The 25223-nt window shown below is 38.8% G+C and overlaps 1 protein-coding gene across 8 annotated transcripts in view; it reads left to right on the top strand.

The window, feature by feature from the left end:
* CADPS2 (calcium dependent secretion activator 2) overlaps positions 1 to 25223 on the top strand; it is a 545032-nt gene that overhangs the window by 441093 nt on the left and 78716 nt on the right. For all 8 annotated transcript variants that reach the window (XM_049641753.1, XM_049641747.1, XM_049641748.1 and 5 more), the window contains 2 exons: positions 8042 to 8145; positions 22708 to 22864. In XM_049641753.1, coding sequence (XP_049497710.1) covers positions 8042 to 8145; positions 22708 to 22864 — 261 coding nt within the window. The remainder of the gene's footprint in view (positions 1 to 8041; positions 8146 to 22707; positions 22865 to 25223) is intronic.

The following is a 25223-nucleotide window of genomic DNA, read 5'->3' as shown; positions in this document are numbered from 1 at the left end:
CAGGTTCTGAGCTGTCAGCACAGAGACCAATGCGGGGCTCAAGCTCACCAACCATGAGATCATGACCTGAGCCGAAGTCAGATGCTCAACTGACTGAGCCACCCAGGCGCCCCTAAAAGGACAACTTTAATAAAATCAAGCCAAGGTGTCTGTGTTTCTCCACTCATACAAATCACATAACTATAAAAGCCTGTGACAATTTAAGCCTACTAATGTTTCTCTGATTCCATCACCATCACCCCTTATTTTAAGATCTTAAGAGGAGACTATGTTGCCATATTCCTCTTGAAGAAAGTCTCACAAAACATCACTGATGTCTACCTCACATATGTATCTTTTTATGGCCCATTACCCCTGAATCTCCACTTGTTCTTGGCTTCTGCATTTGTTCGGTTTGGGTCCATTCTGGCTGCTATGGGCCTATACTCTAGTGGCCAATCTCCTTTGATCCAGAGTTGACCATTTGCTTAAAAATGAATTTACTGAGGGGAGAGATAATCCAGGTAAAGTAGTTAATGTGACTGTCACAACAGAACAATTACTCCAAAGTGCTGTATCATTAGCATGGTTAATTCCAGAGGTATTAACTGGAACTGTTGCTGTAAATGGCAGGGTTATTAAGTAAGTTAATACCAAAGGGATTCTTGGAATTAGCAGGCCACAGACCTATTGTTTTCAAACATCCATGGTATTAGTACTCTCAGGGATTTTAAACAGCTGTAGGGAGTCCATAACATTCCAAATCTTTTCATTCACACAGAATTGTTCAAATATGTACAGCATCCTACTGAATAACATTACAGAAAAGTAAGATGTGTTCAGATTCTACAGATAAAGTCACCTTTTTTTTTCCCTAAAATGAAATTTATACAAAGATGTAGCTTGATTTCAGGTAAACGAAATAATCTGAAGTCCCTACGGGTCACCGTGGTATATGTTTGTTTTTCATAAACACTGGTAGTTCTCAAAGTGCATTCCCCAAAGCGGCATCATTGGCAACTCCTAGGAACTTGTAGGAAATGCAGATTCTTGGGTCCCAAACAAGATCTACGGCATCTGAAATTCAGAGGGTGATGCCAGGGAATCCGTGTTTAACAAGCTCTCCGGGAGGTTCTGGTGCATGCCGAAGCTGAGAACCACAGATCTATACGGAAGCTATTCCAGTCATCGATTGCAGCGATGGATATATTCCAGCACTCTCAAAACTGTACTAACATTTAGGTTGCCATCAGACAATCCAGGAAGGGATCCATGTTAATGCTCTTCTCTTGCATTAGCTGAGAGTACCAAGTCTTGGGGAGTCAGATACTGGGCAAGGTTGAGTCAGGTTGGCCCTGAAGAGTTGGGGAAGTAGAGTTTAGTTTTAGAAACTGCTTCTCCCCTAGATTCTGAGGCAGTCTTCTTAGCATGTTCTACCCTGTTTCCTCTACGTGGCCAACTCAGGAGTTCCCCCCGGAGTCATCTAGTCAGGAGTTCTGAAAGTGGCAGACAGGTTTCAAGAGGGAGTTTTGCCTAATAAGAAAGAATTTGCTCTCTTACCCCCCTTTCCCTCTCAGGATGAGAAATCCCATGAGCATGGAGATCTGGCTGGGATTAGGACTCAAAGAAGCCTGGTCGTGTTAGGCTCTGGCACTCTCCCTCACCACAGGTTGCTGTGCTAGAGCCAGAGGATGGGTCAGAAGACCTCAATAAATTTTAGACTTCCCAATTGAGTCATCAGTCTGGATCATGCAAAGTGGGAGAACATTAACACCAATAAGAGTTAAGGTTACAATTAGGACAGACTGGAGTCAGCAGACATTCCTTGAGCCAAGGGAACTACAAATCAGAACTACTATGATATACTACCTCACACCTGTCAGAATGGCTAAAATTAACAACTCAGGCAACAGCAGATGTTGGCAAGGATGCAAAGAGGAACCCTCTTGCCCTGTTGGTGGGAATGCAAACTGGTGCAGCCACTCTGGAAAACAGTATGGAAGTTCCTCAAAAAATTAAAAATCGGATTACCCTACGACCCAGCAGTTGCAACTATGATGTATTTATCCAAAGGATGCAGGAGTGCTGTTTCAAAGGGGCACGTGCACCCCAGTGTCAACAATAACCGAAGTATGGAAAGAGCCCAAATGTTGATAGACTGATGAATGCCTAAAGAAGATGTGGTATGTATATACAATGGAATATTACTCAGTGATCAAAAGTGATGAGATCTTGCCATTTGTAACAACATGGATGGAACTAGGTATATTCTAAGCAAAATAAGTCAGAGGAAGATAAATATATGATTTCACTCATATGAGGAATTTAAGATACAAAACAGATGAACATAAAGGGAGGGAAGCAAAAATAATATAAAAACAAGGAGACAAACCATAAGAGACTCCTAAATACAGAGAACAAACAGGGTTGCTGGAGGAGGTGTTGGGGGGGGGGATGGGCTAAATGGCCGATGGGCATTAAGGAGGACATTTGTTGGGATGAGCACTGTTATATATAAGTGTTATATATAAGTGATGAATCCCTAAATTCCATTTCTGAAATCGTGATTACACTATATGTAAAGCAGTTAGACTGCTGCTGACTTTCTCTGATCTAAAGTTTCTGACCTCACAGACTCACTAAAAGAAGCTTTTCTTTCTGAAGATCTCCTTATGTTACCTATGAGCAACTTAAAGCCTTCCTATTGACGTATCTTTGATCATATTTCTTGCAAGATAATAATGCTTTTCTTGCATGTTGAGTCCATTTAATTCCCTCTGTATCAGAGCTTTATAGCAGAACTTCCTCATATTGACCAAAAACCTATGGTATAGAGCTATCCTCTATACCATATAATCTGCCAAGAGAGAAAGACACATAACTTCTTTGAAGCCTGAAATATTACCTTGCTCATCATCATATCCCCTTAGTTGTTAGTAGACTACCTTCCAGGCAATAAATGTTGACTCAAATTCAGGGTCACAAAATCTGGGGATGTTGAGGAACCAGGCAAGAAATCTTAGTCCGTATATAGGAATTACTTTTTGATGTACTCTAGCTGGTTATCATGACCTAGATGCAAGGGAGAGAAGTATTATGGTAGCATTATTGCCATGGTCCCTTTATCCAACACCATCTTTATTGTTTGGTTGCAAGTATAGATACAAGTCTGTTAAGACTTAAGGTCAAATACCTTACAAATTTCTCCATATCCTATATGGGGGGAAGGGGGGACTGAAATGATCTTACTGGTCTTCTCCCCAGGTTCCCTTGCAACCTTCACTCTGAGCATCACTGTGTGTCCAACACTAAGGATTTTGACAGGAAACGGCTAGAAGGGAGGCAGCTGGGGAGAATATGCTAAGAGTATGCAATAGGGAACAGAATTAAAGCCTAAAGCCTACTAAAGCAAAATAGTCAAGCTGTCTTCTCTACCTCCTTACCTTGTTTCTGCTGAGATATTTTCTTAAATGTACAGAGCTATAATTAAAAGGAATTGCTTTGAGCAGTCAGGGAGTGTTAACTAGAAAATTAAAAGTGGTGCAAAATGAAGAAAGCTTGTCCCCAAGAGCAGTGCATTGAAAAGTCATCAAGCAACCTTGCTACTTTGGGCATATTGGTTTCAAATGACACTATTTGAAATGTATTACAACAATCATCAGCTTGGTGTGAAGCTTGAAGAATATAGAGACCTATGTAATGCTGTGAAGATGTTACAGAAAGTGAACATTTCGAGGAGGAATTCTCAAATATTCAGTGTTCAGATTTGTAATGGAGCCATTGATAACCTTGCTATCTAATAGAGTTCTGACTACAGACATGCATTAAACTTCTTGGCTGTAGTCAAATGAGTGACAGCCAGAGATGGTATACGCAGTGCACTTGATAAAAATGCTATTTATTTAAAGTATTAGAATGGCCATTATGTTCAAGTACAAAGTTCTGCTCTTCTCAGTAAATTTAGTCTGGGAAAAATAAAATGTTTTAGACTAGTTTTAAGTTTCAGAAGGACACAGGGTACTCTCCAAGTTTTTACTTAAGATAGTGTCAAATGTAAAAGCTGGTTTTGACATAGTCACCTGTAAACAGAAACAAGTTTTCAGGTTCTTTCTGTGATTATTTTCCATTATTGCATACTTGTGGCTAAGGATATAGTGACTTAATAAACTCTTCAAACCTGCAGCCATTTCAGAAGCTATTATTGAACGTATAGTCAGTCGAGTGTGTGTGTGATTCCTATTCAAAGAATTGAAAATTAAAAAGGATTCAGTCCTTGTGTTATTGCCGCTTACCTGACATCAGAGGTAAGATTTTAATCCATTCTCAGCCGGTATCCTGTATGACCTTGGACACCTTCTTTAACCCCTCCAAGGACTCTCTTAATATGGAAATGGGGGCCATTATTTTCTAACTTGCAGAATGGTTGTAAGGATTCAGTAAATAATGTAATAAAGAAGGTAGGAAAGTAAGTTCTTTTGTGATAATAAATTTTGTTGCTTTTCTATTATGAAAAACACATGATATAAACATAGAAATATGTTTAACACAATCCAATGTAGAGAAAGCCCAACATTTATGTTTATAGGAAGCATAGAATTTCTTAGCTAGAAGGAATTGTAGAGATTATAGGATTTGGTGACTCTTAGCATTTGTTTAGTTTATGAACCACTTTGAGAACCTGAAAGGTATGAGCCTTCTCTCCCCGCAATGCCTTCATACCCAAAAATTAGCAAATAATTTTAAGGCTGTGCCCTAAAACCTGTTCCTAATCTCTAAATCCCTTGGGTTAAGAATCCTCAACTTAATTCAATACCTTCAATCTAAAGATGGAAAAATTAAGGAATATAAGTGATATGCTCTTGAGAATTAAAAATTATTTTGATAACCCTTTTACAAATATGTCTTTCTCTAATTTAAGAGTGCAGCATTCATCGGATTTTTGAGCATTATTCTCAAACTGCAGCCACATTTCATTGGTGGACTTGCCGATTCTGTCACCCTTGGCATGTTAGTGACAGGAGCAATTTGCAGTCGTACACAAAGTTAAGTGATTTGGGTATTTACTTTTAACACAGTTTTTCCCAAAAAGGTATATTCTTGCATCGTCAATAAACTTTCATTAGTTATCTGTGATGGTCCAAAGCCTATTCAAAATATTGAGGGTACAAGATAATGAGATCTAGTTTCTGACTTGGATCTGGGCATAGACTCATAAGCCCCTAAGAGGGGAGCTCGGAGGGAGGAGCAACTCATTCAGCCCTAGAACTTTAAGAAGGTCCCACATTTAAAGCAACATTAAAGTTGTATCTTCAATGATGAGTAGGGGCTTTCTAGGCAGAGAATCCAGATGTCTTAACTCCCTGTGTGGGCAGATTTTACATGGCTTAATTGTCTTTTTAGTTTAGAATCATTAACTGATACATATATGGTAGTCCTAAAATATATAGGATGCCCCATTGGAGACCCATTCCCTGGTTTTACAACCATGCATCCTCATTCCCTGAGCCACACAGTCTCCAAACCTCAGGGTCATTCTCCTCTCTGGCCTGCAATTTCTAGTAACTTTCAAGGGCTTGCAAATTTGTTCTTCAAAGCATCCCTGCACCCTCCTCTTACCATCTTCCCATAGTTCTCCATATTGCTAGACCTGACCCTTGGAATCCTGGCCACACAGCCTCACCAATCCTTCCTTTTTCTGCACAACCACAAATACATTTTCCTAAAATCAATTTAATCTGAAGCCTTGCAAAGCAACGCTTGCTGTGTTGTACGTAGGATATAGTTATCCAGTGTACTTATGATCTTAAAGCCTGCCACAGTCCGAGCCCAAACTCATCACCTATTATTCTCCTGCATGTTTGCACTCCAGCCAGGCAGGGGCAAAGCAGAAGTGGTAAGAGCCCACATTAAGTTCAGTTCTCCCCTTTTCCACTTGCTAGCTGTTGCACTTCATCCTTCCAGGCTTGTTTCCTTATCTGTAAGTTAGATGAATAAATAACCAAACAAAGCTGTTAGGGAAATTAGTGTGGTGATGCATGGAAAGTGCCTGGCGCTATATGCCTGACACATAATTGACTCAATAAATGGTAACATTTGTAATCATTATCTTCCTCTGAAATGCACCTCTCTGTCATAGAGACATTTCTAGAAACCTGTCCTCTACCTACCAGGTCATTTGTTACTCCTTTAGGACGTGCTTCAGGTTCTGCTTACCTTCCTGGTGATTCCTCCCTCCAAACCCACCTGTTCTCGGCTGCTCTCACGTCTACATTACTGCTGTGTTTGCTCTGCGTTGTTTTCAAACTTTTCTTAAGGAGCTTGCCTTTCTCATCAGACTCTAGTAGCTAGAGCTGCCCCCAAATGGAGGAGATGATTGTGCAAAGCCATGATCTCCTTGACTTCACCCTCTTGAGGATTTTGAAGCGATCGTGAAACAGGTGGAAGATTGGATAGTTGATGTCTAAGGATCCTTTTCAGTAGTGATTTTGCAGTCTGAGTTGTTACAGATCAGGGACATGGCTTACACCTCCTCCTCCTCACAGCTTAAGAACATGTAGGGACACTCAATTATGTGGTGTTTGGCAGACTGGCTTTCCGCTCTTGACCCCTGTCACAGACAAGCGGTGGCTTTCCATCCTGCAGGGAAGTTTAGGAGAATGAGTGCAGGGTTGGGGGATGGAAACCCCCACATCTATCACACTGTGACCTATAGTACGCTTATAATAAATGTTTAATGAGCAAGCACCAGCCATAAGCAGTGTTTCACTGCCTCATTGTACAGCCCTTGGAAATAAGAGCAATTGGAAGAGTGTCTTTCAAGTTTAAGGTGAAAGTTTTAGGAAGAAGTTGAAGGAAAATATCCATTGCCAAAAATCAGAACTCCTTAGGTTCCGCAGAAAAAGCCATTTCTCGGGGCGCCTGGGTGGCTCAGGCAGTTAAGTGTAAGACTCTTGATTTTGGCTCGGGTCTTGGTCTCCCAGTTTGTGGGATAGAGCCCCACATCAGGCTCTATGCTGGCAGTGCAGAGCCTGCTTGGGATTCTCTCTCACCTTGCTCCCTGCCCCTCCCCTGCTCCTTGTGCGCTCATGTGCTCACCCTCTCTCTCTTTCAAAATAAACATTTTAAAAAGAAAAAGCCCTTTTCCTGAAAATTTTATTTCCCTTCTTTACAACCTCCTTACTGGGACAAAGAGTCCATGAACATAAGACAGTGTTTATCTTCAGTGTGCTTGTTCGAAACTCTGTTCTTCACATTCAGTTTGAAACGGTTTCATTATACGAGGCACTTCTGATTTCTGCCAGTTGGTTGTATCTCTAAAATCAACTGCTTTTCCTTCTCTGTTGCTGAATTTCAGGTAGCTGTACTTAATCTTATTGTGGCCTTGCCTTTTTATACCAGTTTCCCTAATGCTGAAAGAACCTTCAGCTTCAAAGAACTCCTCCCCACCCCTCTCCAGTTGGAGGAGGGCAGGGGGTGGCGTAATGGCAGACATGGAAGGATGGGGCGGGGGAGGGGGAGGAATCAGTTAATCGCAGGTTGTCCAAGTTGTTTTAGGTGGCTTTATATTTCTTGAATTTAAGATCAACGTAAAGTATAAACATTTCAGGCTGAGAATTTAAATGGTAACAAAAAACCATGGTTTTTGCTAATGTCAGGAATGACTCATCTGGTGAGAAGGGTATTGTATTGATAATACAATACAGAGAGAAGGAGAAGACTGTAGTATCTTCTCTCTTTGTGTTCCTGACCTTGAGGAGAATAGTAACTTGTTTGTTGCAGAAGTTGAGCATCTAATGTGCTGATGCACCTGTTCTTATATATTAAATGGCAAAGCACTTGCAGTTCTGTGATTGCTTTGTGAGGGAAATATTTTCTACAATCTGGTGAACTGTTTTTGTTGTTTTTTTTTTAAGAATGTATTTATTTGTATTTTTTGCATCTCTTATTTCTCAAAAATATGCTTTCTATTCTATTTCAACACCCTGATCTCCTCATTACATATTGGAGTATGTTTGACTTTTTCTTTTCAAGGTAACATTATGATGATTTCTTTTTAACATAGAGACCATGAACCAGGCAACTCCTGCCAGAAAGCTGGAAGAGGTCCTTCACCTAGCAGAGCTCTGCATAGAAGTCTTACAGCAGAATGAAGAGCATCATGCAGAGGTGACGACTTGCTTTAACTGTCCTATAAAGCTGCACGTGATGCTTTGCCATAGTGGGAATAGCACTGAAGAAGTGGCCTGCCCGTAGACTTTGATAGGTAGCTGGCCATCTACCTGTAAGAAAAACTGAGAATGTATGTGCATTTCCTGGGTATCCAATTCCTGTATGTTACAGAGGGACTGTAGATGTATATAATTTATTATCTGTTCCTGACAACAGTCACTCTGTGAGGAACACGGGAGAACTTATGGGATCTGCCAAACACGTACAGGTAATACCAAGCAGAGCTGGAACACAAACCCATCTCCTGATGCCGGATTCCTTGTGTCTCCCCCATGCTGGGATGGCTTTAGTTTAGAAATGGAAATTAATCAAGATGCAAAAGGAAAAGTAGTGATAAACTATAACAAAATCAAGTAGAAGACGTGGATAACTACATGACTGATAATTAGTCTTTTATTCTTACCATCAAACTTTTCTCTAAATTTTCACTAAACCTGCATTCTTTATAGTGTTAAAAGTTTTAATTGTGTATTAACATTCACTCTGTAGAGTGGTATTTCACCAGGCCAACTGCTTATTCTAAGACTTAAAACTGCTGCTCTTTTTAATAGTCATGAGCGTATTAAAAAAAAAAAAAACAAAAGGGGGCACCTGGGTGGCTCAGTCGGTTAAACCTCTGACTTCAGCTCAGGTCATGATCTCACAGTTTGTGAGTTTGAGCTCCACGTCGGGCTCTGTGCTGCTTCGGATTCTGTGTCTTCCTCTCTCTCTGCCCCTCCTCCTTTCCTGCTCTGTCTCTCAAAAATAAACATTAAAAATTAAAAAAAAAAAAAAAGAATTTTATGACTTTGAATTCAGTTTGGAAAATATATGGATTTAAGTAAGTATAATAAATTTCAGGGCCTTAACAGTGCTTTTATTCTTGAGGAAGCACATGAAATGGGCAAGAGTTTTTTAAAAGCCCAGATACATAAGACTTTATTGAACATTTATATGTAATGAGGCCAAGTTCTTAAAAATATGAGAAACTATAGGAAGTACATTTTAAGCAAATTCTTAAAAAAGAATATTCAGGAAACCTTACTATAGGTAACTAAGATTTATGGTATCTGATTATAAATATGATCATTCAAAACATCTGCTTTTAGCTCACACTATGGAGTCTAGTTTTTACCTTACATCTGTCATGTGTGAACTTGTTATGGATATTTTATTTTAAACTGAAGAAACAGCTGCTTCAATAATGTGAAATGAATCCCCATGAGGATCTTCTCTAGGCTAGTACTACTGCTATGTTACAATGAAAATGATTCTATGCTGAAATATATGTATGTGATGTCTTTGTCTTTTGTTAAAAGGCATTAGCATCAGAGTGTTAGACATTTTTGAATTAAAAAATATTTCTGATTGGATATTCAGTTTCAGTGTATTTCACCTAAATGGGTACATCTAATATTCCCCTACATTTCACAAAAATACCATTTAATTTTCCTGTACTCATAAGGAAAATAATTACTCTCCTGTCTTTTAAATGCAATGATTAAGTGTTGTCTACTCCACGCAGTCACTAAATGCTTGTTAAAGGTAATGTGTTCAAATATAATTAAAATGTAAATAATATTTTGTAATCCACAAAAATATGGTTGACGAGATGGATCATCATAACTCATAAATATCACTCTACTATATGCTGAAGTATAAGATTATTATAATGACCTCGTTTTAAAATGCTTTGTAACACTATGGCCTTTTCCATTACCCAATGCTTCCAAATTCTTGGAATCCATCAGGGAAGAGAGGTGAGTAAAGCTGTTCCCACTGTTTTTCTAGCATGGAATAAATAACTCTTTTAGTGAAGATTAGATAGAACCCACTTTGATCGTAGTTACTTTAACGCCAAGTTACTTCTCCTCCTTACAATTAAAGATTATTTCTTTGAATGGACTTATCTTGGTTGTATCGTTTCTATAAATGTGTCTTAATAATTGTGTGCATAATTACTGCTGGCCATCTAAGTACGGTTTTTGAAAAGGTTTTGATGATTTGGTTTTGTCCTTTTTTTTGCCTTTTTCTTTTCTTTCTTTTTTTTTTTTTTTTTAAAGATTTTTATTTTACTTTTAAGTAATCTCTACGCCCATTGTGGGACTGAAATGTACAACCCTGAGATCAGCAGTTGCATGACCTACTGACTGAGCCAGCCAGGCACCACCCCGCCTTTTTTCTTTTTGTAACCAGCAGAGCAACTTTTTCTTTGAACAGTATTGGGGAGAGAATTGGTCTGATGCTAACGTCATTTCCAGAGTAAGTTAGTAGACCGCACTCTGCACTGATCTTTATTCTGCTGGGTGTTCACATTGGAGTCTCTTTACTACGCACGAGCACCTGCTTGGCTCCCTTGGTGGAGGTCAATGTGTCTGCCTCACAGAGCCCTCCCATTGGCTCCTGTGTAGGCTTCTTTTACCTTTACTGTACCTCTATCACAGTGGCAATTTAGTTTCAGGGCTAAGAGGTGGTTTCTATCAGCAATTTCCCAGTCAAGCAGTTTTCACTTCTTCACATTTTTAACAGCCCTCCCTTCTCTCTGATGGCCTCTCCACTTCTCTTTTGAGGCCTTATTTCTGACCTTGTTTTCTCCTTAAAAAGATAGTTTAAGATCCTTTCCAGAAAATCTTTAAGGCTATCTCCACATTCCAGTGCCTAGACTGTGCCTGACCAGAAACGTAGGCAAACCGATCTGTCAACTGTCCATCCAGAGGCCACTCACTTTGACAATGCCGGGAGGACCCAGATGTTGAGGAGAAAGCCCTGGGCTCCCACCAGCACACCGTCTCCACATGCGCCATTTGACTGATAAGAAAACTGACCCAGAAAGGTTGAGCGACTTGCCAGAAATGCACAGGTGGTTAGTGATGGGGCTGCAGACCTGGGTGCTTTGCAGTGAACCACATTGTTATTTCTCGTTGACTGGAGGGGCAGAATAGTTGTCTTACCCTGGTCTGCTGCCAAGTTTCATACTGGGCATCATAGCAGGAATGGCAATATAGAGGGGATGATTATGGTGCAAGCCTGGGGATGCCCCTTTCCATTCATTCTCTTCCTTTCCTGGCTGTCTGGTGGATCCTAGGACTCTGCCTAAGGGAGTGGAGTACTGAAAATATCAGTGGATGGGAGGAGAGAAGAAACATCATCAGTGCAACCACAGCTCAGGTTGTTCCTTTGTTGCTCATGATTACAGCAGGATCTAGATTTAAGGTCGCTGAAATTGTCGAAATGTAATATTGTCCATCATATCAGGGACACTGTAAGAAAAAAGGATGTTGGCAGTAATTTGGTATTTGTGGCACCGATAGCTCTCAGTTCACTGCACATCGGCGATTCTTCTTGTGCTTCAGCTGGCTGTGTCCCAGGCTCTTCCTCCGGCAACGGAGGCAGGACAGGAAAGGAGTTCAGGGTGGACACACGTATTTGTGCATACACTCACTCATATGAACATCAGTATCTGAACCAGATGATGTTTCTGGATGGATTCTAACATGAAGAGAGAGGGTATTTGATTTTTTTCTCCATTTGTTTTGCCACTTTGTGTGTGACCCTACTCTTCTCACTAACATGCACATCCAAGGAGCATCTTAAAGTACGGTTATTTGTTCATGAACGAGATCTGCTTACTACCGACTACTGACTAAACGACAATAATCTCAACCGTTGAGTTAGTATTAATTACGTAGTATTTGTATCTCGATAGCCAGTGAGATAAACCAACATTTTTTAGAGTGGTTTTACTATTGGGTTAGATTAGCCTCTGGTCCAACAAATGTCCCTTATTTTGAAAGAAGATAACCAGCAAGTGGCTTTCAGATGGCAAAGTTATAGAGACAGAGTTCCATTTGCTGCAGTGACTCTCAAATGGAATTCCATGAACATCAATAGCCTACCAAAAATGTCTGTTAATTATTTAGTAATGTTTAATACTGTGTGTATATAATGTATATAATACTATATAATAATAAGAGTAGTACTTTCCTCTGAAAAGTACTTTCCCCTAAGATATGCTTTGAAATATTTTCAGTTTGCCTTCTCTCTTGATTATTTCAATATTTATATTCATGTATGAATCCAATGAGGGAGAGATTTTGTTGAATCCAAAGAGCCATAAAAAACCTATGGCTAGGTTGACAGTGGTTTAGGTGTCGTCCTCTAGACCATTCTACTGGTTCCTCAAAAGAGCGTACGTATTTCTGGAATATGGCCCCTTAGTGTTACATTGCTCTCTGTGTATGTGTATGTTGGGGCTGGGGGATCTTCCAGACACTAGACTTGTCTCCAGAGCTTTCAAGATTGTCCATAAAATACAGGATTGCAAACTGATCTTTTCCTGAGGAAAAAAAAATGAGCACATAGTGCATTTCAAAATCAGATTCACTGTCTTTTGCTCATTTATGCAGTTATCTTTTTTTTGTAAATTATAAATTTTAACTATATTTTTTAGGGTAAAGTTAATCAAAAGCCTCTGACCTCAAATAAATTAGAAAAGACATAAAGGAATATTAATAGATGTTCTGGCAAGAAAAAACCAGAGGACATTAACAGTGGTCTGATCTGCACAACATGATAGACATACAGATAGAAGGACAAGTATTGTTGATTAAGAAGCATCTACATGTGTAAGAGCTTGGTCTCTATACTCCAGCTCACTGAGATTCAAGTTATTGTTCTGACACCTACGAAGTACATGACTTTGGGCTAGTTCTGTAAACTCTCTGTGTTTGCTAACATAGAAAGCTAGGATAATTATGCCATTTACCTTTCTGGAAGGGTTGTTTTGAGGATCAAATAATATAATGTATAAAAAGCCTTTATAATAGGGGTGCCTAGGTGGCTCAAGTAAACATCTGATTCTTGATTTTGGCTCAGGTCATGATCTCACGGTTGTGGGATTGAGCCCCACATCAGGCTCCGTGATGAGTGTGGAGCCTGCTTGGGATTCTCTCTCTCCCTCTCTCTCTGTGCCTCCCAAGCTTGCTCGCGCTCGCGCTCTCTCTCTCTCTCTCTCTCTCTCTCTCTCTCTCTCTCTCTCTCAAAAAATAAATAAGGGAGGTGAGGAGAAGTATTGCCAATTTGCAGAAGAGGAAATGGAAATTCACCGAGGGAACTGATTTGTCCATGAGCACTCAAGTCTCACCACTAAGTGCAAAAGCTTGGTACTCCTAGTTTCAGTGTCCATTCTTACCTGCACTGTTTTCAACTGTGCTTAGAAAACAAACACAGCTTTCAAAGTATTGTCACCTTGTCACATACATCATTTTCACTGTATAAGATCTTTTTGTTGTTAGAATGTTGGTAGAAATGGTATGGCTGAAGGATTACAATCAAGTTTTGTATTTTCCTCTTAAACAATTCAGCATTACCTTCTGCCTCTGCCATGTCATATACAAAAATTAGTGGCTTAGCTCTAATGCTAAGATAACTTTAACCCAGGTAATCATGACTTGATTGGTGCCCTTCAGATGGCTACATTTCTGAGTGGGGTTTCCTCCTCCCTGGTGGAGATCTTGATGCCATGGAACCTCCACAATCCTCCGTGAAGTGGTCCTTGAGGGAGGACATCGTACAGCCTCTCTTCTTACAGTCCACGGTGGGATGACTGCCACCTAGGGGGATGGCAAAAAAGTAAGTGGGTAGGTGTAGAAACCACTCTGTTCTCAAGGTAACGGCCTGTGACCCTTACTTTTTCTTTTCAAAGACTGTGATTGCTTAAAGCTTTCTCTGGTCGTCTGAGGAGAACAGGAAGCGTTCATCACAGATTGGCTTACATTCATCAGGAATACAGTTTGAGACACAGAAGTACACTTCTGTAAAAATAATGAAAATTGTGAGTTGATCGCAAAATCTTGCCATCCTGAAGTTACTTTTTTTTTTTTTTTTTTTAGATAAAATTCTGTTCCATTTTATTTCATTCCCTACTGTGGCTTTGTCTTCCAAGTTCATTTTAAAAAGAGCTCTGTAAATTTTTCTGAGTCTTGAAATAATCCTTGACATAACATGATGGTTACTTTCTTAATCTTTTGAGATTAAAAATTTTAATCTTTTGTGAAAGTACTGGTTGTGAACTACAAGTAAGACCAGAGGTCCCTCTGCAGCACCGCATTTTTGCTCGAGTTTCTATCCTGCTGCACCTAGAGTCAGGAATCTCCGGTTCCTCTTATGTCAGTCATTGCTGTAGCTCTAAAAGATAGGAGTAAGACATATGTAATGAAATGACACTGTTTTATTTTTTACTTTTATATTATTTATCACATACCCTTTTTTTTTTAATGTTTATTTATTTCTGAGACAGAGGGAGACAGAGTGAGTGGGGGAGGGGCAGAGAGAGAGGGAGACACAGAATCTGAAACACGCTCCAGACTCTGAGCTGTCAGCACAGAGCCGGATGTGGGGCTCCAACCCACGAACCATGAGATCATGACCTGAGCCAAAGTCGGACGTTTAACTGAGCCACGCAAGCGCCCCTGTCACATACCCATTTAAGTAGATAGTTAAAAAGTATTCAAAGATAATATTTTGAAAGAGCAATAGCTCATGACATAAAGCATACCATTTCCAACAGTTTTTCACGTTTATATATTTGTAGCAGCAAAGTTCAAGTCCTAAACACCGAGCTGGGCATTAAATGTCCCTAACTCTCACATCTGTTTGTATTCTTCCTGTAGGCAATGTTTTCTTACACTTGCCATCCATTAATTCATTACATGGCGATGTTTTGTATTAATAAATTGTGGGGCGCCTGGGTGGCTCAGTTAGTTGAGCATCTGACTTCGGCTCAGGTCATGATCTCATGGTTCGTGAGTTCGAGCCCCGCATTGGGCTCTGTGCAGACAGAGCCTGGAACCTGCTTCAGATTCTGTGTCTCCCTCTCTCTGCCCCTCCCCCACTCATACTCTGTCTCTATGTCTCTCAAAAATAAATAAAACATTTAAAATAATACTTGTATTAATAAATTGGACATTATCTTGTGATACAAGTTTTTAAGAAAATACCCAATGGGTTGATATTTTATAATCCATTTTGTTTTGCGGTTTGACACTTAATGTGGTTTTAATCTAATTTACATTTGAAGAAATTAAATGAAGTTTTACAACCATGTATCACATGTTCTTAGAAAGTTCTTGAAAGTAAACGTTGACTTCTCTGGCTATAGCATGATGAATCCTTTTTTTTTTTTTTTTTTTTTTAACGTTTATTCATTTTTGAGAAAGAAAGAGAGATGGGAGGAGTAGAGAGAAAAGGAGATACAGAATCCAAAGCAGGCTCCAGGCTCCGAGCTGTCAGCACAGAGCCTGGCACGGGGCTCGAACTCACGAACCATGAGGTCATGACCTGAGCTGAGGTTGGAGGCTTAACCAACTGAGCCACCCAGGCACCCCCATGATGAATCCTTTTCAAGTGATTAATTCTAATTGGGAAACTAATGGAAACTTCTGTATCACAGAAGTGTAAATATTTTGTATCTATTTGGTTAACACACTACCAAAAGGTATATTTTAAAAGGGGGAGAAAGGGGGCTCCTGGCTGGCTCAGTAGATAGAGCATGCAGCTCTCGGTCTTGGGGTGGTGAGTTCAAGCTCCACGTTGAGTACAGACTTTATTTAATAAAGAATTTTTTTTCTAGGCTGGGGAGGGGGGGAAGACCTGAAAAACAATTCACTAAAAACAGTATAAAGAGAGCCCTTATGGATATGAAAAAATGTTCAAACCCATTCATTATTAGAGAAATGCAAATTAAAACAGAACTGAGATACCGTAGCCAGACAAATCCACATTATTTTTTTGTGTGAGTGTGATAAGAGCACTTAACACAAGATGTAGCCTCGAAGCAAAATGTTGAGTATGTAACAGAGCACTGTTAACTCTAGGCACTGTACTGCACAGTAGATCTCTAAGACTTGTTCATCTCGTATAATGAAATCTTCGCACCTTTCACTAATGCATCCCTGATTCACACTCCCCCCAGCCGTTCTGCGTCTGAATCCACCATTCCACACTCTGCTTCTAAGGATTTGACTAGCGTAGATTTCACTCAGCATAACATCTTCTAGATTTAACCAGGTTGTGGCAAATGGCATGATTTCCCTCCTTTTTAAAGGAATTTCCATTGTATATCAATGCCCTATTTTCTTTATCCATTCATCTGCTGGTGGACATTTAGATTGCTTCCATGTCTTAGCTATTGTGAATAATGCTTCAGTGGACAGGGCAATGCAGATATCTCTTTGAGATTCTGATTTCAATTCCTTCAGATATACTCAGATATAGGATTGCTGGATCTGTGGCACTTCTATTTTTAATTTGTTGAGAAATCTCCATACTGTTTATCATAATGGCAGTAGCAATTTACATTCTCAGCAACAGTATACAAGAGTTCTCCTTTCTCTACATCTTCAACAAAATTTATCTTTTGTGTTTTTTTTTTAATAATAGCCATCCTGATAGGTGTGAGGTGATAGCTCATTGTAGTTTTGATGTGCATTCGAAAATCAAAGTACGATTAATGATGCTGAGGACCTTTTCATATGGCTGTTGGCCGTTTGTCAATCTTCTTCAGAGAAATGTCCATTCAGGTCTTTGCCCATCCTTTAATCAGATTATTTGGGTTCTCATGCTATTGAGCTGTAGCGTTCTTTATACACTTTGGATATTAACCCTTTATCAGAGAAACTCTTTGCAAATATGTCCTCCCGTTCCATAAGTTGCCTTTCCATTTTGTTGATGGTTTCCTTTGCCATGCAGCAGCTTTTTAGTTTGATATAGTCCTATTTATGTATTTTTGCTTTTGTTGTCTGTGCTTTTGGTGTAATATTCAAGATATCATTGGGTAATAGTCCCTTTTGATCTTTTTTATTCCCATGGCATTGGTTTTAATGCCTTCTCTTTCATTTATGATTTTATTTGCATTGTCTTTTTATTAGCCTAAAGTTTTCTTGGTATTGTTTATCTTTTTAAAAATTTAACTTAGTATCATTGATATCTTCTATTACTTCATATTTTCTATTTCATTTAAGCTCTAATCTTTATTATTTTGGTTTTTTCCTAACTTCAGACTTAGTTATTTTTCTAATTCTTTGAAGTGTGACATGAGGTTGTTATTTGAGATCTTTCTACTTTTTAATATAGGTGTTTATTGCTGTAAACTTCCTTCTTAGTACTGCTTTTACTGCATCCCATAAATTTTGGTATATAGTGTTTTCATTTTTGTTTGTCGCAATATATTTTCTATTTCCCTTATGATTTTTTGTTTGACCCAATGGCTGTTCAAGAGTATCTTGTTTATCTCCATATATTTGTGATTTTTCTGTCTTCCTTTTGTTACTGATTTCTGATCTCCTTCCACTGTTGTAAGAAAAGATACTTGGGGTGATTTCAAAAGTTAAGAATTTTTTTGTGACTTAGTATGGGATCTCTCCTGGGTATTGTTCTGTGTGTACTTGAGAAGAATGTGCAGTCTCTGGCTGGTGGGTAGAATGTTCTTTATATGTTCTTTTAGGTCCGTTTGGTCTAAAGTGTTATTCAAGTCTGCTGTTTCCTTATTAATTTTCTGTGTGGAGGAGATCAATTCATTATTGAAACTGTAGTCTTTAAAGTCTCCGAATATAATTGTATTGCTTTCTATTTCTCCCTTAAGAGTGTCAGTGTTTGTTTTATATATTTAGGTACTCTGAGCTTGGGTGCATATATATTTATAATTATTCTTTCTTGTTAGTAAATTGACTCTTTAATCATTATATAGTGTCCCACTTTTTTTTCTCTTACGGCAGTTTTTTACTTAAAGTCTGTTTTGTTCCATGTAAGTATAACCACCCCTGCTCTTTTGGTTACCATTTGCATGGAATATCTTTTACAATACCTTCACGTTCAGCCTATGTGTGTCCTTAAATCTAAAGTCTCATAAACATAGAATTGGACCTTTTTTTCTATTCATTTATTCAGTCTGTGTCTTTTGATTGGGGAGTTTAATTCATTTACACTTAAAGTAAGTATTCTTAGGTAAGGATTTACCTTTTAATTGGACTCCACACCTTTCAACAGTGGTAACAACTTAAATTTAATTACATACCAAAACACTACACTTTTACTTACCCCACTCACACACGCCTACGTTATGCCATTGATGTGAGAATTGACTTCTTCTATACTGTGTATCCATTAACAAATTTTTCTGGTAATAGTCATTATTAAAAATTTTTTTATGGTAAAAAACTTTTGTTAACACCCTTCGTACTCATGATGAGGGGTAATAAAAGTTGAATTCAGACAGTTTTTGTCCGTAACTGAAACTTAACATCTTGATCAGTTGACATCAGACTTCACATAGCCCAGTTACATTTATAAAGCAGAGTAACCAGTCTTTTCAAAGCATGGGATTAGTACAGACTCAAACATTTTGAAAGTCTATCCTTGAAGGACTAGGAGATAAGTATGTTCTAATCATTTACATGAGGACTCTATGTTCTTTAACTCCCCTTACTATGTATTATATTTGAGGTTCCCACATTAAAGAAGACCTGAGAATGTATCCCCAAAAGTGTGAGCTTAAAATACAAGACTGCCATATTAAAATTTTTGTTGACATTAGATCTAGCAAAGGCTCTAGGGAAAAAAAAAAAAGTGCTGACTGTAAATGCCTTCTATTTATGTACATAAGGATTTCTTAGGAAGCTTGATGCTCCATTAAAGGTATTTTTAATTCATTGGGCCAACTTCTAAAATGTATGGCACATTTAAAACCTATACCATAGTTTGCTTCTTTATATAAATCAGATAGACCTAAAGGAAGTAGACACTTAAATCTTTGTATTTCAGTATGAGTTATCTGATTTGGATTTGATTTTTCTTTACAAAACCCACACTCACTCATTAGAGTCATATTTATCTACTTAGCAGTTTAGGGAAGAACTTGGCAATTTTGTGGTTTTTGAGATTATCATTCTCTTAAAGTGGCAGTGTTTTAAAATAGTGTTCTTGTATGCAATTTTACAGGCTTTTGTGGTGGAGTGCTGTTTTGTTATATAATTTTGACTTGGATTCTTTCAATTTGCATTTGTTTGTGTAATTTCAGGAGAAATACTGAACATCTGAGTCCTGGGTGATACTAATAAACTAATAATTGCAGAGGTTTTTTTAAAAAAAAATACTTTCCTGGGGTTCCTGGGTGGCTCAGTCGGTTGAGCGTCTGACTTCGGCCCAGATCATGACCTCACGGCTTGTGGGTTCAAGCCCCGTGTCAGGCTCTGCCCTGACAGCTCAGAGCCTGGAGCCTGCTTCGGATTCTGTGTTACCCTATCTGCCCCTCCCCCACTCATGCTCTGTCTCTCTCTCTCTCTCTCTCTCTCTCTGTCTCTGTCTCTGTCTCTCTCTCTATCTCTCAAAAATAAACATTAAAAAAAATTTTTTTAAATACTTTTCTGTTTTAGATTTTATACTAGAATTAAAAGTGATTTGTTCACCCCTATTATAGTATTATATTACTATTAGTCTATGTATTTACCTTTACTAGTGAGATTTATATTTTCACATATATTTTTGTTGTTGTTGTTGTTTAATGTTTATTCATTTTTAAGAGACAGAGACAGCGTGTGAGTGAGGGGCAGAGGGAGAGGGAGACACAGAATCTAAAGCAGGTTCCAGGCTCTGAGCTGTCAGCACAGAGCCTGACATGGGCCTCAAACTCACAAACTGTGAGATCAGGACCTAAACCAAAGTGGGACACTTAACCAACCGAGCCACTCAGATGCCCCAATATTTATTTATCTATTTATGTATGTATGTATGTATGTATGTATGTATGTATGTATGTATTTATTTATTTATTGCTTATTTTTTGAGAGAGCACAAGCCGGGGAGGGGTAGAGAAAGAGAGGGAGAGAGAGAATCCAAAGCAGGCTCCACACCATCAGTGCAGAATCCAATGCAGGGCTTGAGCTCAAAATGACAAGTTCATGGCCTGAGCTGAAATCAAGAGTAGGACGCTCAACTACCCAGGCACCCCTATATTTTCATATATGTTTGTGTTAATGTTTAGCATCCTTTGTTTCAATTTGGAAGAATTCCCTTTAGCACTTATCTGTAAAGGCAAGTCTAGTGGTAATGAGCTTTTTCAGCTTTTGTCTGGGTAAGTCTTTACTTGTCCTTCATTTTTAAAGAACAAGTTTGCTGAGTATTCTTGGTTGGCGTTTTTTTTTTTTTTTTTTTTTTAGCATTTGTATGTATCTTACCACTCTCACGAAGCCACCAAGGTTTCTGCTGAGAAATCTGATAGCTTTGGTGAGATGGTGGGGGGATCTGATAGCTTTTGGTGAGCTTTGGTATGTATCTTACCACTCTCACCAAGCCCCAAGGTTTCTGCTGAGAAATCTGATAGCTTTGGTATATGATGAATTACTTTTCTCTTGCTGCTTTCAAAATTCTCTGTCTTTGACTTTTGACAGTTTAGTTGTAATGTGTCCTGGTGTGGACTTTTTTAGGTCAAGCAATTTGGTGTCCTTTAGGTTTCATGAATCTGGATGTCCATTTCCCTATCCAGGTTTGGGAGGTTTTCAGCCACTATTTCTTTCCTTTTCTTTTCTTTTCTTTTTTTTAATTTTTTAAAATGTTTATTTATTTTTGAGATACAGAGTGCAAGTGGGGGAGGGGCAGAGAGAAAGGGAGACACAGAATCCGAAGCAGGCGCTCCGGGCTCTGAGCTGTCAGTACAGAGCCTGACATGGGGCTCGAACCCACAAACTGAGATCATCACCTGAACCAAAGTCGAACGCTTAACCGATTGAGCCACCCAGGTGCTGCAGCCACCATTTCTTTTAAAAAGGCTTTCTGCCCCTTTCCCTTTCTCTCCTGTCTTTGGGACTCCCATAATATCTATCACTGGTTTATTCAAAGATACCTCATAAATCCTGTAAGCATTCTTCACTTTGTTTGACTCTTTTGTTGTTATTGTTCCTCTGACTGGAAAACTTCAGATTACTTGTCTTCAAGTTCATTGATTTGATTCTTTCTTCTTGATCAACTCTGTTGAAGCTCTCTGTTGAATTTTTCAGTCATTGTTCAGTTCTAGAATATTTGTTTAGTTCTTATGGTTTCTGTCTCTTTGTTGAACTTCTCATTTTTTTAATGTTTTCCTGAATTTATTTAGTTGTTCATCTGTGTTCTCTCGTAGCTCATTGAGCTTCTTTAAGATGATATCTTTGTGGGGCGCCTGGGTGGCTCAGTTGGTTGGGCGTCCAACTTCGGCTCAGGTCATGATCTCATGGTCCGTGAGTTTGAGCCCCGCGTCGGGCTCTGTGCTGACAGCTCAGAGCCTGGAGCCTGTTTCAGATTCTATGTCTCCCTCTCTCTCTGACCCTCCCCCGTTCATGCTCTGTCTCTCTCTGTCTCAAAAATAAAATAATAATAAACGTTAAAAAAAAAAAAAGATACCTTTGTATTCTTTCAGGCACTTTGCAAATCTCCATGTCTTTAGGTTGGGTACTGGATCTTTATTTTGTTCTTTTGTTGATATCATGTTTCTTTGATTCTTCATGGTCCTTAAAGACTTGTGTTGGTGTCTGCACATATGAAGAAGCAGCCATCTCTTGTATTCTCTACAGACTGGCTTCCTCAGGGAAAACCCTTCACTAATCATCCCATTAAGAGATTCTTGGTGGGCTGGTTGGTAGGGACCATGGGAGATTGGGCCTGCTGCTGGATTCCATGGGCAGGCAGTCTTGGTGCTGTGGTCCATGGTCAGACCACATGGTTTTCAAGAACTTTCTAGAAAGTAAATATTATTTTCACTCATATAAACAGCAGATTTTTTAAAGTGAATATTGCCATGACCTAAAAGGCACTAGAAAATGCCCAGCTGACTATAAAATAATAAATAGAACATATACAGACTTGTCTTTGTAGTGTTACTGTCTAATTAAGAGGCAGAAATTAAAATATTCACATATATAGTCATATGTACAATGCCAAGACCTGCAAAATTAAAATGCTGGGCATCAGAGAGACTATGGAAGACTAGTTAAGACAAAGACCATTGGAGCACCTAATTAACATCAGAGTTAAGAAATCCCTCTCTTTGAAAGTATATTTTAGCTTTACACCTTAGATTTATTTTTTAAAGTACTACAAATAAAAAAGTAGTATTTTTTAAGCATGAGAAAAAATGTTATGCACAAATTTTAAATAAGCAAATTTGGCATTGAATGAAATAGGAAATCTAAAATAGAATTAAAATGCAAAATGACATTTATCACTTCACTTTAAAAATACATGTTTAATATATAACATTTGAAAATATAAAACAATGTATTTCATAATTTAAGTATAACTACTTATGAATGTTTTTGTGTATTTCTACTATCGCTTTTTTCTGTGAGTAGACTTATTTTTAAATGTGTTACATATCCTATTTTATAGCATTCTACTACACTTTCACTTTTAATGACATGTTTTCAGGTGGCAGGGTATTTGTGTGTGTTTCTAAGAAGTAATCTAATTTTACATTATTTATTTATCCTTTTATAGGCATTTGCCTGGTGGCCCGATTTATTGGCAGAGCATGCAGAGAAATTTTGGGCTTTATTCACAGTGGATATGGATACTGCACTGGAGGCCCAACCACAAGACTCCTGGGATAGTTTTCCTCTTTTCCAACTACTTAATAATTTCCTCAGAAATGACAGTAAGCACGTGCGTTTTCTTTCATATATGAAATGGGGAGGGGAAGGTCGATGAAGAGAATGTTGTGTGAGTGAATGTGTATTTATAGAGCTCTCACACTCACTGAACAAGACTGACATTGATAACATTAATGTTTTCTCAGTCTGCCTGACTTTTTCAAGCTGGGTTCTGGGGGAAAACAGTACTATGCCCAGATTTCTCCACTGGCCTCTGAAGTTCCTCTTATTTCTACCCTTCTGCTTTTATCAAGAACTGATAATATAGGCATCTTCGCTGTACCTTGTGAATCAGAAAATCTTCAGAGGTTAGCATTTCTAAAGCACTTGAGAATACTTGCATCTCTGAAAGACAACTTAGAAATGTGCCATTATTCTAAGAATCATGCTATGTTAAGGCTTCTACTAATATGCATTCTGATAATTTTGTTTGCCTGAGAGGGATTCACTTCCATAATGATGGTGTAATATTGCTGTGTGGTATGGGTTGCTCTCTCAGTATTTAGAAATTTGGGAGGATGTAAAGGTCCTCTATTGAGACATTTCTTTCCAATGCAATAACAACTTTTACAACTTTTCTGGTACATGGTCTTCTAGAAGCCAGAACAAACCTAGTTTTACATCAGAACGTTATGGGGACATTTCTTAACACACAGATTCCTGGGCCTTTCTTATGATGATTCTTTTTAAAGTTCCCTTAAACCCAAGTTTGGTTACTACTGACGGCCTTTGCTTCAACACTTGGCAGTGATCACAGGTCACCAATTACCTGTTCTATCCTGTTCTTCCCATTATAGACCAAGTTGATCTCTGCTGCCTCCTCCCCTCTGCTTCTGACTTGTTCTACGTGATCGATGTAACAGCCTTGTACTATTGTGTGTTTTCTTCTCTGAGCCATTATTGCTAGGTCATTCAGTCCTTTCTCGCGTGATAGTGTTTCTGTGCCCATTACCACTCTTACCACCTTCCTCTGCATAGACCTCAGTCCATGTTTCAGTATTGCTCTGGAGTGTGGTGCTGTGAAGAGCACAGTGCTCACAACATGGCCTGAGTAACCCAGACCCCCAGGAGAGGTGCTGTCCCTCTGCCCTGTCTTTGTGCAGCTCATGCTGCTCTAACTTGCCAAGGAACTCAGTCACCCTGTGATACATTGCAAACTTAATGTAAGTTAAAACTCCAGATCCTTTTACTGCCCTCGTTCCAGGACATCACTGTTATGTACTTCTAGGCTTAAACTTAAATCCATGTCTTTACATTTATCTTTGTTTTTAAAAAAATTACTCTTGGGGCACCCAGATGGCTTGGTCAGTTAAGCGTCCGGCTCTCGATTTCAGCTCAGGTCATGATCTCACAGTTCATGAGTTTGAGCCCTGGGTCGGGCTCTGCACTGACAGCATGGAACCTGCTTTGGATTCTCTATCCCTCCCTCTCTGCCCCTCCCCTGTTCCTCGTCCCCTCTTTCTCTCTCTCTCTCTCTCTCTCTCTCAAACATTCTTAATTTTTTGTAACTAAAAAACTTACTCTTTCGGTTTTGTTCCTCACTCTGTTCTGTTACATCTTACCTTTCTTTGTTGTTCATCCTTTTCAGTCTCTGATAAAACTGTAACTGTTTTGCTGGAGGGGGAAATCCACATTAATATGAAATTGTGTGTAATATTAGACTCCCCATAGACATCAGATTTAGGATGGCAGGTCAAGAACCTCTGTTACAGTAAGAGAGGTGTGATTTTTAGTAATTATTAACATGGACTGTGATGCCAGAGAGATTCACATCTGTCTCTGCCACTTACAACTTGACCTTTGACAGTAGCTTGACCCCTGTGAACTTTAGGTTCTTCATCTATAAAGGAAGGAAAATAATAGTACATACAGTGTCATTGATGGTGAGGATTGAACACCATAATAGTGCACATATAGTAGACACAAAATAAATATTATAGGTGTTAGTCTGTGAAAATTTCAGTCTCGACTCTTTCAACTAATTTCATTCTCCTATCCAATTTCATTTCCAAAATATCCTACTAGAAAGCCAAAGAACTAAGCTACATTTCCTAATTCATATCTAACCACAATGTCTACTCTCAGAAGTAGCTAAACCCACATTATCTGTATGTGAATCATTCATTCTGCAAATGATCCCAGCCAGCTTTTAAGTTGTACTTTGGTTCCCTCCTCCCAGCTAGCAGACTTTGAATGACCTTCTTCTTTTCCCAGTCTCTTAGCATCATTTATTTTCTGCTAAGAACTTATAAGTCAGGTTTCATATTATCTTAAGACAATAAACCTGCTGTCAAAAATAAATATATGTATTATTCATTAAGTCCCTAACTGAACATAAATAGTTGTAGGCTTATTTTGAGCATT

The sequence above is a fragment of the Panthera uncia genome, chromosome A2 (assembly GCF_023721935.1).
Source record: "Panthera uncia isolate 11264 chromosome A2, Puncia_PCG_1.0, whole genome shotgun sequence".
Classification (NCBI taxonomy): Eukaryota; Metazoa; Chordata; class Mammalia; order Carnivora; family Felidae; genus Panthera; species Panthera uncia.
The sequence above is the reverse complement of the archived record's forward strand: the minus strand, read 5'-3'. Positions and strand labels throughout refer to the sequence as shown.